The sequence below is a fragment of the Cinclus cinclus genome, chromosome 1 (assembly GCF_963662255.1).
Source record: "Cinclus cinclus chromosome 1, bCinCin1.1, whole genome shotgun sequence".
Lineage (NCBI taxonomy): Eukaryota > Metazoa > Chordata > Aves > Passeriformes > Cinclidae > Cinclus > Cinclus cinclus.
The window spans coordinates 128,606,594-128,623,023 of record NC_085046.1 but is presented as its reverse complement, the minus strand read 5'-3'; the positions used below and the strand labels follow the sequence as shown (position 1 = coordinate 128,623,023).

Genomic DNA, 16,430 nt, shown 5'->3' with positions numbered 1-16,430 from the left:
TCTGAAAATTGTGTATGAACTTTAAAACAGTAACAGATCCATCTGGTCACTTCCAGAGTTATCATGGCTTTTCTCTTGAGCACAATTGGCTTGAGAAGTGGTAAAGCTGGAAACATAATCAAAATCTTCATCTAGGCTCGCTGTGTTTGTTCAAAACATCAGAAAGGGTAGAGGAATCTGCATGAAAGAGTTGTGCAGATCACTGAACATCATGATAAAAGCAAATATTAATTTCTTGATTTCCTAAATATAAAATTTTTTACAGAACCAAAAGCTTCAGTTTTCACCTTATACACACTGTTTAAATGACATTTTCTACTGAAGTTGAGTGCTTCACTAAGAGTATACCAGAATTTATTCACTATTACATGACCTTTTCCCATTGGAGGTGAAGCTTTACAATCAAGTCCAACATGGCTATGCCATTATCTCTCAGTGCCTGCTTTAGCCACTTCTACCTTCCTGTCTCTGGCCCAACACAGGTCCTAGCCCTGCTAAACTGTAAAACTAGCTGAAAACAGACAAAGACAAACCCCATGAGTTTTCCCAGCTGCATCAGCTTCCTGATCCAGTAACTATCAATGGATAGGAAGTGATGTAGCACAGCTTAGGCCAGGAGTCCACTAAGCAGCTAATTATGGCTCCAGATGTCAGTGCAGGGATGAGACTCAGCTTTATCAATCCAGCCAAAGGCCAGCTTGTTAGACAATGACCTGAGAGTCACTTTTACACATGCAAAAGTAGCACACTTGGAGCAGATGACAGTGTGGTGATGCTGCAGGTGAAGATTTTGACCAGAAGTAGATTACAACCTTGGCTAATATGTCTGTGTCAAAAGCAGAAGAATTAGAAAAACTGGACAGTTTTGTTGCCATTTTTCAGAGGGGAATCTGAAAAAAGGAATAGAGGAAAGAAAGTGGCATAAAAAATCTAATCACTTCACTATGTACTTTTTCAAAGACTAGAGATTAAGAAGCATTTTTTTGCAGATATATTTCTATATCTTCCTCTGAGACTGCAGTACAATAAGTCACATAGTCCATCAACACACTGCTTTACAGTTCAACTTGCATTTTTCTGCACAAATATTTTCTGGGTGACTTCACCCTTTGACAGTTCCTCTATAGATGATCAAGTAAATCAAACTTGAAAGGCTGAAGTGGCCTGATCAGAAAGCTCACAAAAGCAAGAGAGTAGCTGCCATTACACAAACAACCTCATTGCTGCAATTTTACATCAGTGTGAAGCTTACATATTGGATTCTGTGGTTACCTAGGAAAGTGGTTCATTCTGTCTAACTAACACCTTGTGCTAGCACATTGCTAGGAGAGCAACATCATCTCCACATTTTGCTCCACAGAGAAAGCTGGCTCTGAATAAGCTTTCTACAAGCTCTCAGTACTGGTATTAGAGCTTGAAGGAGCATGCATTCAAAGCCCTGAGCAACATGCAAAGCAGTAGCCCTTAAGATGACGGGATTAGTTAAAATCCTTTACATTATGGCTTGCATAGGGTTTTACATATTGCAGTGTGACATTCTGGACACAGAAATGTGTAGCCACCTTCTCAGAGCAGCAAATGATGAATTATGTTGAGTATGGTGGTTATCTGAATAGAACACTATGATATGTGCAAGCCCTATCTCCTGGGGTTTGTTATCCTTACCTTCACTAAGGAAGTCTAACTGCTGGGGCCTTTAAATGCAAATCCATTCTTTGGACACTGTCCTGGCCGCATCATTAGTGTGTACAAGTCCATCCTCTGCTGCATACTACAAACACAAGTTAAGACAGAAGCAATCAGAAGCCAAACTAGTGCAGAAGAGAGCCAGCAGCTGGTTATGCAACCTTAACCTTTCTTAGAGTGCTGGGCAGATATCAAAGTTCAGGCTGCAGAATTAAACAGTCATTGTGCTCCCATCACCATATTATTAAGAGCACTTCAACAGCAGAAACAGCACTGGGATAATCGTATTTCCCTAGCAGCACAACACATGGGTACACAGGATCTTGTTGAAGACCATTTTCTCCAAACTCTGGCAGTCCCAACTGACTGATCTCAAGAGTGTCCCTGGAGACAAACACCTCCTGCAAAGCCACACATGCCCAAAGTCTCTAGAAGAAAAGTTAACAAGTTCACTACTAAAGAGATTTGCTTAGACCACTTACCCCTAAAGTTGTCTTAATACTGCAGGATGTCACTGGCTTCTCCTATTTACTCTAAAATTTTATGAAAAAAAAATAAATTAAGAACTCACTCTTCCAAGAGCTCATACTTCTTGCTCAAAGTTACCTCAATAATTTTGCTTTATCTCCTGAGCATGGCATCAAGAACCCATCCATATCCATCATTATTTCAATGTTCTTCCTTAGACCTGGGATAACCTCTCCAAACCACACTAGAGAGGTAGCTCCCAGACAATGTCCACTTCTGTTCTCCCAGCTCAAGGCTATGAAAATATCATGAGAAAATTTCTACTGGGCTCTATCAGTCTCCCCTTTGTGTCCTTATATCGGTGTTTCAATCCTTAGCTCATCTGATATTCATGAAAACTAAGTTTAGCCCAAAGGCTACTGTCCCAAGATGCCTTGTGGAAGAGCCCTCCCTACATATGAGTTCTACAGTCTTAGCCTATATTCCATCTCTCTAAATTAAAGCTCATCTTCTCAAGTGCCTCTGTAGCTTCTAAGACCAGTGGGTGCATTTGCCCCCAAGCATATGTTCTCACCAATTTTCAGTCTTGCTCTCACAGTGTTCCCATTATTTGGAAAGACCTGTGTCATCTTCATGCAGCAGAGTACAGAAGGAAATAGTTGCATCACAGCAGGTAACAAGTAAATCCATCAGACAAGCCATTCCTGGACACAACACATAGATATTTATAGACTCCCTTCAGAGAAACCTCTTCAAGGTGTTTCAGGAAGTAAATGAAATTAACTGAGGTTTAACACTGCTGCTTCTACAGGGAACAGCTGTCCATGTCTAGAAAGAGAGCTGCTTTTCCTTTTTCCATAAGAACTGCTTATAATGCTTGTTCATCCCCCATAACTGCATTCCTGGGAACCTTTGTGACAACATTTTCACTGGTGGTTCCACTAGATGGAGATAATCTGGTGCCAAGGACAACACTTGGAATAATTTTTGCCAATTTTGAGCCTATTGTCAGAAAAAAACAGCTGTAGAAAGGTAAGACTTTATGCTGTAGAGTAGCACCTTCATGCAAACTTATCACAACACTTTCCACTAATCATTTCCTGCATGCCTTTTCTGTTACATTAGTAGTCCTATTAATCCCTAAAAAGCTACTACCACAATCAATACACCTTTATACTACTCAGATTCTCAAACATAACATCCAGGGGTCAGCTTATGACACTAATGAAGTTGAAAATAAATCTTTCCACCCCAATGCATTATTCAGCTTTAGAACTTACAGCCATTACATGCTGTCTACAACCACCTTTTTTATTTTTTTTAATGTAGCTAAAGAACAATTATATGAACCCATGGCAGATATGCCCATCCATAGTTTGGATGCAAGCTCCAGTATCTGCCAAATACATCTGGGGATGGAACTCCCCACAGCTGCCAGCAAGGCAGTATTTGCCTCCAATTACTTATGTTTCATAGACTGTTTAGACACAGCATCTTTTGTGGTCAGTGGCAGCTGCCAGATAGTAAAGGTTAGTGCCACAAAAGGACAGGCTTGTCTTGTTTTAAGGCAATATTAATGCAACAGGAATATAATTTATTCAGGAGTAATAATGAAATATTTTCTTATGGTTGAAATATTCAATCTGTAGACGTTAGAAACTTTGATCTTATTTTCAGGTCTTTCATAGTTTTGCTCAAATGCTAAGGATGCTACCTGCTCCAACTCCCTAAGAGAAGATAACTTATGGACTGCGCCCAGCCAATTTTATGTTCACCCAGTCTGAGGGGTGGTAATCTCCCAAAGGAGCAAGGTAGCAAGTGACTTACAGTGGTCATGTCTCCATATGGAAAAGAAGTCAATAGAACACACGGGAAAATGCAGTGAAAAGTGTCTGGGCAGGCATACAAGACAAGTATTCCAGCCTATATTCACTAATAAAACAAGCCTCAGAAATAAATACTTGCATGTTTTACATCAGGCCAGACAGAATTTCTACAGTTGTTCTTAGTAGGTCTGTATCACTATACAATGATGCAGTGCAAGAGCTTAAACTCTTTTTCTATCCATCTAGTTCTTAAGATCAAATATGATATGAAGCATTTCCCAACGCAAACCTTTTTTCCTTATGAATTGATCCTTCCTCTTAGATCTCATCAACAGGCAGATTGGATTTTTTCCAATCTATATTTCTGAGATTGTTGTATTCTCCAAAGAATCTCAAAATAAAACAAAATTAAATTTCAGAAATCAATTTTGGATCCAAGAACAAGTTTTCACATGTTCTGAAGGTTGATGTTAGCATTCAAGCAGCATTTATACACCTCAAGGGATCCCAAGTATTCATCACTAAAATATTATGTGGAAACATCGAGGTTCACTGTCCTGATTTCCTAACAAGTTTTTCCATTCTACATTTGCTTAACAGATACCAATATCCAGAAGGAAGCTGTGGTTTATATTACAAGTGGGTGTGAGCTGGGAGCAGTCAGCACATATAACCAAGCAAGCTTTCAGATCTCAGCCAAGTATCCTGCAGGTCCATCGAGAGAACCACAAACATACCCAGCACTACTTGCACATAGGAACAAATATGTGCATAGACACCATCTAGAGGTTTCAGTTCTCTCCCTGCAGATTTTCTATCCCTATTTCTGCTTTGACTTTTTTTGCCTGTAGTTGTGAAAGTTCTTTGGTTTGTGAAGTATATCAACTATTTTCTGCTTTGCGACAGATAACTGGCAACATCCTTTCATCAAGCTACTGATCAGTAGATTCTATTAATTTTGGGACTGTAAGACAGACTAACAATTTAATCAGGACCTTATTTCATATCCCTTACTCTAATACTCAGAGGGCCACTAGTAGTGAAAGAGAACTAGTCAGACTCATCCATTAGTGTTTCAAGATTAAGTTATTGCCTCTCTTTTCTAGGTCTAGGAAGCTCAGCAGACCCAGAGCATCTCTGCAGCACCCCAAAGTGAGATCCTCTGACTGAAGCCAGTAGGAGAAACAGAAAAAATAAAGGGCACATGCGCATTAACAAGTAGCCTTCAAAGAAACTCAAGATGTTTTGATAGATCATCCCAGATTTTAGTGAACAACAGATCTTTTCAGAAACTGATAGGGACTTTCAAATATGCCTTGGGCTGGTACAGGAGCTGACAATAAGGTACACATATACACAAGCTTACAGCATAATGCCTATGAAGTTCACTACTGGAAAGCAGCCCATGAGGAAACACAGCTTCAGTATAAAGCTTTTTTAGAAGTGATTATACAAAAGTTAGTAGTAAATTTTGTGGTATAACCACCAAAGTTGAAAGTTTTAACATGGTACTTTGTTCACAAAACTAACAAGACATATTATTAGCAAAAGTGTTTACATAGCCAGAATAATTTTCCTGTTTCAAGAGAGGAATGTTTATCCACATTTAAAGAAAAAGACTGCATAACTTCACAAATAGCAGAAGTAAGAGCACAAAACCATCAGGTCGCCTGTTAATCAAACAAATATTTAGATGCCTGTGACTATATAATCATGGAGGAATATCATAGATGGTATTTTCAACAAGAGACTTTCTTAATAAAATAAAAAAAAGCTTTCAGCTCTAAGAAGTCTTATTCCAAGACCAACCCAGCTCTATCCCTGGAAACACCCAAAGCTCCTTCAATACAGCCTTCCTCACATTTAACCAGATAACCTGCTGCCCACTGTCTACTGAAGTCAGCTACCCAGTTGGAAAAGATCATGGTAGCATGACAACAAGCAGGGGGAATGGATCCAGAATCTCTGCCACAAAATACTACAATATTCTGCCCTGGGTAGTGCTGGGACTTTCAACACACCCCTGTGGAAGGCTGCTTCTGAGTAAAGTGAAGCATCCAGCAATGTACCTTGGTGCCATGAATAACCTGAGATTATTGCAAATGTTTTAAAAAGCCATCTGCATGGGTGACACATATGCCTTCAGGCACAACAGGCAGATCTCTCCCACCACTGAACTATGATGTAAATAGGCAAAGGGAAAAACTATACACAAACTGATCTCTCCAGCAAGCTTGCACAATGTTGCTGTGACAATTAATCCCTCATACAAATCCAAATATTTTAGCTAGTTAGGAGAGGAACAGTCAGAAGATGACAGTAAGAGCTTCTACCTGAAAATCAAGTCATTGAGTGCATTAAGGAAACAAAAGGAAGAAGTTCCCACCAGTCTCCATGGTAGCATTTTGTATGGTGGGCTGAGCAAAAACTTGGACACTGCTACCAACAATAATATTTTAACAGGCTTACCAGCTTGGAAGAAAGGTGGGGGTTTGGTTTTTTAATTTAAATTATTTTACTATCCCAATACCCAGATAGCTGTTGCTCAGAGCATTACTTCTACTGCTCTCACACACCATGGCAGCTTTACTAATTAAAACCTACAAATGAAGGGATAATGACATCCTATGGAGGCATGCAACAATTAGTCTTTCCTGCTAATGCACTCCTCTTCCAATGAAATATGATAGTAGTTAAAGGCATCCCTGCTGTTCTAATCCTTTGCAAGCTACATTTATTTTGAAAGTGAATCATCAAGTGTTCCCCCAAACAATTATTCTGGTGGCAAATTTGTGACATTAACTAAAAAGCTAAGGTTATTTTGACAAATTAATGATTGAGCACAACTCAACAGAACAAGGACAAGTAATGAAGTGTGCCAGGTTCAGATACTTGATTTAAAACATTTGAACCCCATTTGCTGGACAGCAGCTAAAAGCCACCAATAGGCTTTTCTATCCAGTGAGTCCATCACTGCAGTTGTGACTTCAAGCAATCCAAGCTGACATGTTTAGCATAAAAATAATAATAAAAACAAAATCACAAGATTTAAGAGCTGTGGTCCAGAGTGTTGATATGATGCTGTGAGTACAACTAAAAGGTTTTGTTTCTGGCTGCTGCTGTTCTCCATCTGTGACAGAGCTCCCAGGCTAAATACACATATGGTTGTTTCCTAACCCAGTTCTGTCAAGTGATGCTGGTTAGCCAGACAGAGATGTAAACAAAGCTGCTGGCAGCAGCTTTGAATGGTATCGCCCACTTGTTCCTAGGTTTGCCAGTTTTAAACTCCCTGTAACTTAATCGTGCTTCAATAAGAACCTAGGCAATAATCAAGGCTAGAAAAGACGCGCTTGTTTCCTGTGATGATCATCATGGAGATTTGATTCATCACAGAGAACAAGTGAAACTTTTTTCTAACCTTGATTATTGCTCAGATTAGTCATTTTACTTTCATACATACTTCTGCAAGTATGCATATATATAGCATTAATATTTATGTATGTTGCACATGTATATACTTCTACAAGGTTATTAGTGTATAATGAGAAAACCCAGATCTTACCCAGGGCAAGAAGAAATAAGCAGACAGATGTGAACACTAAGACATTACCCTGCATTTCCTTATGCAGCAAGTGTCAGAATCATACCTTTTTCACACAGGAAGACCTTTTGACTCAAACCACTCCAACAGAGAACTGTACACACTGGCACAACTGGGAGATACCCCCAACTTAGCCACTATTAGACAAACACATCGGAACAGACCCACACTCTCAAGCAGTACCTGTATCTCTCAAGACAAGTCCCACAGAGGTGTGAACAAACAAGTTTACCTACCCACCGTAGTTCAAGAGCACAATAATTTACCGTAGGACACAGAACACAAGAACACTCTTCTAGTTATTTTGAGTTCAAGGACTTCCTGAGCCAGGTGTGATTTCTGTGTATTCACTAACTCACAATGAATTTCCTGCCATGGAATTTATCCAGTTTATTTGAACCCATACCATGTTTCAGTTTCTATATCATGTTGTGGCTAACAGTCATACAATTAAGAAGCTCCTCTTTCCACTACACTATCTAAAACACTTATTTTAAAAATGAAAAGCATAATTGTATTACTACATGTATGGATTTTGACAAACACTTTTGAGGCTTTAAAGGCACTGCTTCAAAGCAATAAAAATTGCATTAATCCTCTCTTGAGTGAGAAAAAAAAAAAGAGATGAAGAGCTGTGTTCCCAAAGATAAAATAAAAACTTTTGTTGCTATACTAGAACAGCTAATCCTTAAAATTGCACCCCAATAAGCTGAGATGACCCATGGTAGTAGTTGGAAAAACTACTAAACCATGAGAAGGACATCATGATTGCAGATTTCCGGGCAGCTGCTGTACATGAAAGTTAAAACCACAAGAAAACTGTTTCTTGTGGAAAAGTCTCCATAACATGGCAAGAAAGATTCCTCTCCCTAAGTAAACTGAATGAAAATTATTTTAGAGTAGCAAACTAACTGGAAACACCAAACTTTGTCTCTTGACATTATCTGTGGGGGGGGGAAAAAGAAAAAGAGTTGGGGGGAAGAAAAGTGTTCTAAATGTTTTTTCTAATTTATTATTTTTCTTTTAGTTCTCCTAAAGTTTTCTTTATGCCCTTTACATTTTTGAGCCTACTTTGCTCTCCTAATCCTTATCTCACAACAGAAAACGAGTAAATAATTCTAGTGGGTACACTGATGTTGAGCCAACACTAAACCCACTACAAAACTCAAATATAATAAAATTCAACTTTGTTTTAAAACTTGATCTTGTAGCAATAGCTCTCAAGTTTTTATATGGTAGAAGTTTCTATAGGATGTGTTACCAATTGCCAAATAGTGCAGTTATTTCCAGTGTACATAGAGCACCTAATACACCTAGGATTAGATAAAGGAAAATTCCTCCCTCCCATGAATCCTATTGTTCTTTCTTAAAAGCTTGGGACTAGACAGAGAGAGAGACCACTGATTTACTGTCAGAACATGTTGCCAGATATAATTACAAGCTGAAGTGATATCAAAGACTGACAGATCTCGAATAACTTGCTCTCCCTTCTTTTCATTAGGAGTTCACTAAAGCTATTTTAATAGCTTAGAAGGCATCCATTTCTTTAAGTGACTGGTTTCATCACCAAAGCTGTAAGAACATTAAGACAAGTCTGAGTTTCAGGATTTCTGATAGGTACTGAAGACCAAACCAGTATCTCCCTCCCTTCCACCATTTAAGTTGATTTCTGTGTGGAAAATTGAGTTGGACTACTATAAAGCAACTTGACCTTGCAAAACACAAGTGGTAGGAGCTTTTGGCAGCAGCTTAAAGAAATTTTCCTTATTTCCATAAATATTCACCAGTTAGATTTATGAACCATTGTCTGATTATTACCTACAAACTCTATATTTCTTTTCCTGGATGTGCTTTTAAATGGAACGCAGAGGATGCCCCATTCTTTGCTGCTGCACATACTTTTGAATTAAACTTCAGAACCGGAAAGCTACACTTAAGAGTCTTCTGATTACTATTTCAAATGGACTCAATTACTTCTGCATCCTGGACAAAGCACAGGAACTTGCCTGAAAAGCAGTAAGAATTAAAAAAAAAAAAAAAAAAAAAAAAGGCAACACAAACCCAAACAAAAACAAAGACAAACAAAAAAAACACCCAAGAAACCAACCAACCAACAAACCCCACCCCCTCCCAAGAAAAAAAACAAACCCAAAATAAAACCCCCAAACAAATAAAAATACCTCAGCAAGCCAAAATCATCAGCTGCAAAGAATCACTACATCTACTGGAGTATATACAAGTTGTCTGTAGATCAAGTATTTACTCTGGATGGGAAAACAATACCTAAACACCAAATCTCACAACAAAGAAAGAAGTCAACTTGACTCCAGAACATTTTCCTTTTTTTCTTTAAAAGGGCAGTATTCGCAATTGGCAGAGAAGCTATCCAATAATGGATAAAAACAGTGAACCACTGCTAGTTAGACAAGAACACAAAAAGGATATTTTGGAACTTGGGATTGATCAGTCTGACCAACATACATGCGCCCACAGCCCAAGCAGCCATTGATGCAACTGATGTGGGATCTCATTCAGTGAGAAATCACTAAAGCCTGACATTTAGCCTGCAGTGGCCAATCTATTCTTAGAGTAGTAAAGTATGTCAGTAACTACAGACTACTACTGCTACTGTGTTTTCGTGAAATATAGAACTGTTATTGAGAACCTTGTTTTACATTGCCAGTGCAAGTTTTGAATTTTATTTTTCTTAATCTTACATTAACAAAGCTGAGTTTGGTAATATTATCATAACATAAAACAGATATTAAAGGCATTATAGAAAATAATTCATGAGTGAAGGAAACATTTTAATAAAAATCCACAGCAGTCAGTTCACAGACATATAGGTAAAGTAATAAGAAAAACTGTTATATTAAAGGTATTGAAGAGCTCATATTACTTAACAACTTCTTAAGTAGCTATTTGGTCCCTGATGAAGAGATAAAAAACTTGAGTTGTTTAACAGATTTCCTAAGAGATAAGAAATAGTTTATGGCTTAAAGGGAACATGGCTCTGTCCAAGGCCTCATGACTGCAGAAGGCAACAGGTATCCAGAGATTTTGTTCTGTAGCAGATAGCTAATATAGCCAGAAGAACCAAAAGCCCTTTGTGAGAGGTGTTTATGAAGACAGGAAGAATATATGCCTCTATATGATCTATATATGCATTCAATGTAATACTTATTCATAGAAGTAAACAGTTTTCATCATAAAGGTCAAAAGTTACTTTGTTACAAAAACAGAGGCAGTATTTTAGAAATTGCTGAGGCAGACCCCAGTGCACTCATTCCAAAGAGGGGCCAAGGTCTTCTTTATGGACAAGGGAAGGAGTACTGCACACATCAATTCCCACTGAGGGCATAACAAAGAAAACTAATAAGTCTAAGAGGAATGTTATGTGAAACCAAAATAATAAAAAATATCCTACTTAAATGTATGTCCTAGGTTATTAAAAAAAAAACGCACACAAAAAAAACAAACTAAACACACTGACTAACCCCCCTTGCCCCCAAACATTGCTACCTGCAATACTCTAAAATTTGAAAAACCTCCAGTTATCCTGAAATTGTTTCCCTGAACAAGATGCTGAACAAGTTGTTCTTGGTATCACAAGTCCTTAGCAGAGCAGACAATATCCTTTTGTGGGCTTTGTGCATTTGCTGAAGGCAATTATAAAAAAAAAGAAGAAAGAAAAAAAATACTTCTTCATTGCTGTTTGGTTTCTCCTCTGCTTTACCTGGGGTAATATGCTGTGTAGTTCATGAAGAGCTGAGCCCCAGCAGGGTAGTAGGCTGTGGAGGGCTGGAGTGTCCGTGGGTTCAGAAGCATGGAGGGCTGATACAGAGCAGCTTCTGTTGGCACAACTGCAGCAGGAGCTGGAAAGGAGTAGGCAGGGGGTGAAAGGCCTGCAGGGAACAAACAAAAAACTAGATTAGGACCTCTGAAACGCCAGAGCTAATTAAGACCATACACACATAACTTTACAGTGCCATCAAGAACCTTCACAATCTTCTCATCCTTATTCACCACAGAAAATAAATGTGAGCTACCAATGTGAGTGCGACTAACAGTGTTGCATCTAGCCTCCAGTCAACAGTAAGGTAAAAAATACACAAAAAGCCACCTCTTGGTCTGAGAAGAGGGTCTCTTTCTGATATATAGGTCAGTTTTGTTTGTCTAGGCTCAGATTTTAATGAAGTCTGCATTCAGGAATTATGAGACTTCTCCACAGTAAGAAAAAAACTTCCTTGATAAAGATCTGTTTAACATTCAACAGAAGAGATAACTTTCATCCTTTTATATTTAAGGGTATTACCTATCCCTTAATTAAGCAAAAGCAGAGTGAGAAAAGTCATGGCTTTGCAACTTGAAGCGTTAACACTACATTAAAAAAAAAACAAACAAACCACAAACCAAAAGTGCACTTTGTGTCGTTTTGACAAGATGTTAGTCCCTAAATGAATTTTCACTGATGAGTTTACCCTGCTCCTTTGCCATTCTCTTCCTTTTCTTTCTTCTTCTCCTCTCCATTGCCACAGAAGTGGACATAAAGCAAGCCTTTAATTTTGCTATTCAGAGTTACAACCAGCATCTCACTGTATTGTAAAATGTGGAATGACAGGGCCAAAAGGCCTTATCTGAGGAATATATCACAGGCGTTTGTAGTTGGAAACGGGAACATCGACACCTGTGTGTTTCCAAAGTTTGTGACTCTGCCCAAGAACCTGTCCTAGGAGCTCTCAGAAGGCTTCAATACATCTGGAACAGCCATCTCATATAGGACTACCTACTGTTGACCCCTGCTCAAGATGCTTTCATTGAAAGAAAAAAAAAATTCTCCCAAGAATTAGCTGAAGGCCTACTTGCACTCAAAAGAAACCACTTCAAAGAAGTTTGCTGCTGTATTGGCAGCTCTGACTAGCATGTAGAGGACATTTCTTAAAAAATCCACCACCACCAAAAAAAACAAAAAAAAATACATTTGCATAGAGACACAGAAAGCTACTACTTGACTACCTTGCCATTTATGATTTTGGAAGCCAAGTATTATTTTTCCCATTGGCTCAGACTTATGTGGCACAGATGCTTAATAAATTAAGCTCTTAAAGCACTTCCCCCAAAAGTTTTCCTAGAAGTCAGTGCTCATTCTAGTAGCTCTGAGAATCAAAATTTAAAAGGAAATACAGATTCTGCAATTCTGAGGCAGAAGCCACGTGTATTTCACTTTCACAAAGCCAAGCTCCATTCCTTATGAACAACAAAAAGCAAAAGGAAGAACTCAGTCTGCTGCAGTTCAAAGTCTCAAAGAGGAACATTACCTATGTCTTCTCAAATTAAGTTTTGGAAGTGAAAAGGGAAGGTCTTTTACTTGATATGTTCACTGTGACAAAATATAAGTGCAGATAAGTTTAAATGCAAAACAGTTCTTAAGGGCCTAGGCAGGGCTTAGAAATTACTTTTCAGAGTCATCACTCATCCCAACCAAATAAAAGTTTCAGGGAAAGGAGGAAAAATTTGCCACTGGAAAAGCAAAAGTAGTTCTTCAGTCATAATAATTCGTAACCAAAGAGAAAAATAATGACCGCAAGCTAGTGATGGTTTAAGACAAAAGACCTTATTTTAACACCCCCATCTGAAAATACTTTCCAGAAACCAGGATCAGAGTCAGCAAAGCAGCTCCAATACCTACCCACAGTGTAGAACGTAGTGACAAGACCAAGCAAAACTTACATGGTAACTTACATGGTGGTGGGGACAAGCCATTTCGATTTAAAGTGCCCCCCATTAATACAAAGTTCATCTCTTCTGCAGAACATTGAAAGACTTCAACATATCTGTCCTTCATAGTCTTCTTGTGACACTTCTGTGCAGCCAGGAAAGCTCGATCTGCAGATTTCATCTGAATGAAAGCATCTCCTGATGGACGTCCCTAAAAAAAAAAAAAAAAAAAAAAAAAAAAAAAAAAAAAAAAAGCAGATGAAAGAAATGTTTCTGTAGGTTCCATGAAGGAGCAGCATAGCAATAATTTGTGCTGTTATAAGCAGACTCTTCAGTCATAAATACATTCATCTCAAAAGTCAAGTACAGTCAGTCATCCTGAGTACCCATCAGCATGTTTAAACTCTCTTCTCTGAAGTTTTCCCCAAATTTTGATTGCATTTATTCACCTGTTTTGATTAAACAACATTGTAAATGGTTACTTCTATATCTAAAAAAACCGATTACACCTATGGGAGAGTCCATAATTCAGGAGTACTTCAGTGCTGAGATCTGCTCCTACAAATTTACTACAAATGCAGAATTGGAAGATCTAGTCCCCATTTATTACCTGTGATTTTAATAATTCAATGATAAATACAGTCAAATGCTCATTGCTAAACAGTTTGTTTTAAATTTTATTTTCTGAGGACCAACATGGGCTGTGATATTTTAATAGAGTTCTGACTAGCCTAACATTTGGTATGAGCTTGCAGAGAAAAAAAAATAAATAAATAAAACAAACAAAAAAAACCCAAAAAGACTTCTTCATATCTGTAAAATAGTGGGATGCACCACTGGGAGGAGTTATTTTAGCCACATGCAGCTGCTGATTTGAAGCAGCTAAATCCAGAGAGAGAAATCTGAAGGCAGCTCTAACTCAAGTTCTGGTTTTGGAGGGAACAGCAACTTTATCAGCATCCTTTACACAGTCATTCATGATTAGAGGGTTGAAACCTAGGAACGCTGAGAAAGAAAAATCTAGTAGTTAGTCAAAAGCAGTATTTGGGGAGGAAGTGGTCTGATAGCTTTGGGTAGGGCAAGGGTGGCAGACAGCCCTTCGGGTTATAGGCACACACCAATTTCTTCACCCAGGTTCTTTCATTAGTGCTGTCAAGGGCTGATACTACTGCAAATCATTACTTGGGCTTCAATATCTGCACTTCTTAGTCTCTCCCAGCACTGCATATTCATTACAGATTTCAGCCTTGTCTAGGTCAAGTCTCCACAGATACAGGAATGTCTTTAGATAGACAGGTACTGAAATAACTACAGTCCCTTCTCCATCCCCAAATTCCTGAAACACAGAAGTCCTACTTCAGGACCAGGAAGTACTTTTTAGTTTTGGTTGACATTACGCCGAAGCTAAAACAATTTTAGAACCATCATTTTTATACAGCCATAAGCAGCAGTAAGTTTGTTCTGTTGAACCACTCAGAGCATCTCTATAGAGTTAAAGGACTCCTCCCCCTGAAGTCATAAGAGTAGGAAGATAAAGATCACAAGAAAGCACAATCCTTTGTCTAAAAGGTTTTGGTAGAAACTGCTTCCAGAAAACAATGGCAAAAGATGTGACACTTTATATACATCAATGAGCTGTTAATCTTAGTGCTTAGCTGTGATTGTTTAAAGAAAGCAACAATACAGGAAACCCAAAGCTTCTGTTTCTGACTTTTGACATAGGAATTTCTGTCTCTAGAAGGCTGCAGTCACATTTGTCCTCAAATATACTTGCAGCACATTGTTCAGCGAGGCAGGGACAAACCACTCCTTTGAGAGCTAACATTGCCCACACTTGTGTTTTGATGGCACTCCTCGCCAGGTACAAGAAGAATCATGCATTCTGTTGAGCAAGACTCTTCAGTTCAAGCCTCCTACAGGGCAGGATCATGGCCGATGTTCTGGGAGACCCAGCCCCTCCAAGGCTACGGCTTAGCTTTCAGCATGTGAGTCTCAGTGAAAGAAACCACTCAACAGCAAATGCAGCTGCTGGCACAGCAGGGTTCAAGTCATCTATTGCCAGTACACTCTTAGAAGAGAGATGGAGGCCCATTAATACCATTAGTGCTAATCCTAACGCTGCTTGCCTGTGGATATCATCATCAGGACGGTATTCATACATTTGTACAAGCATTTGGCAGAGTGGCTAAAAACATGTTGCCTACCAACCTGGTGATTTAGTACCATGTGAACTCCATGAGTCCGAATATCTGTAGAAAATTCTCCCAGGAACTCTAGAATGTCCTCTATAGTAGCAGCATAGGGAAGACCACGCAAACGTATACAGTCTCTGATGTTAGTGGAAGGCACAAATTGTTGAGGTAATACTGGAAGAATTGGAGGTGTTGGGAGAGGAATGAGAGGTGTGGAAGAGTACCTGTTCAGCACCTGTGCAAAACAAAAAAGATTATAGAAGCCTCCTTACTCATTCTTCTACTTTGAAGGAGTAAATGTAACCCTAATGCCACCTGTTTTCACTCTAGGCGGTATTTTGAGAAATAAACGAGCTGGATACAAATATTAACTGCAAAACATCCGAATTCTAAGCTCTGTGTTGTGGTTTAAGCTCAGAATCTAACAATTCTATAGTCATTCTATGATAAATAGTCATGCTGGTTTTTTTCTTTAAAAATGCGTCTTTTCTTGAAAAAACGTTTTATTTTGGGAAATTTACTAGAGCAGTTTATGCAAGTCTCAATAGAGACCTTAGAACATGAAACCTGTATATCTACAGTATTTTTATTGTGAAATTATCCTGAAACATTCTACCATCTACAGTCATGATGACATTTCTACCAAAAAATATCTCCTCTGCAAAACTTTAGGAAAGCTTGGGAACTACAAGCACATTTCACTACCTCACATCCCAAATTGTCTGCCATAGTCCATTCAAGAAACATTAGGAGCATTACTGAGTCACAGTACCTGTGATACTTAGACTTTGATATTTTTCTGTTAATTTGAACAGCAAAAACCCTGCCTGGTGAAAAGTTCCCTAAATATTCAATAAGTACTCCTGAACTCACTCTGACCAAGATTAAGATTTGCTAAAAACTCCTTCTGAATAGACCATCATTGATCTTAGTCAAATT

General features: G+C 38.5%; 1 protein-coding gene across 2 annotated transcripts in view; it reads right to left on the bottom strand.

Annotated features, from left to right (window-relative positions):
* Window positions 1-1,680: 1,680 nt before the first annotated feature.
* ESRP1 (epithelial splicing regulatory protein 1) overlaps window positions 1,681-16,430 on the bottom strand; it is a 30,533-nt gene continuing 15,783 nt past the window's right edge. Inside the window, exons 11-14 of one of the 2 annotated variants that reach the window (XM_062503015.1) lie at window positions 15,508-15,726; window positions 13,312-13,510; window positions 11,318-11,486; window positions 1,681-1,771 (exon numbers count right to left, since the gene is read on the bottom strand). In XM_062503015.1, the coding sequence (XP_062358999.1) occupies window positions 1,681-1,771; window positions 11,318-11,486; window positions 13,312-13,510; window positions 15,508-15,726 (678 nt within the window). Of the gene's footprint in view, window positions 1,772-10,511; window positions 11,487-13,311; window positions 13,511-15,507; window positions 15,727-16,430 lie in introns of those variants that run through there. The other variant, XM_062503023.1, reaches the window with a different exon arrangement.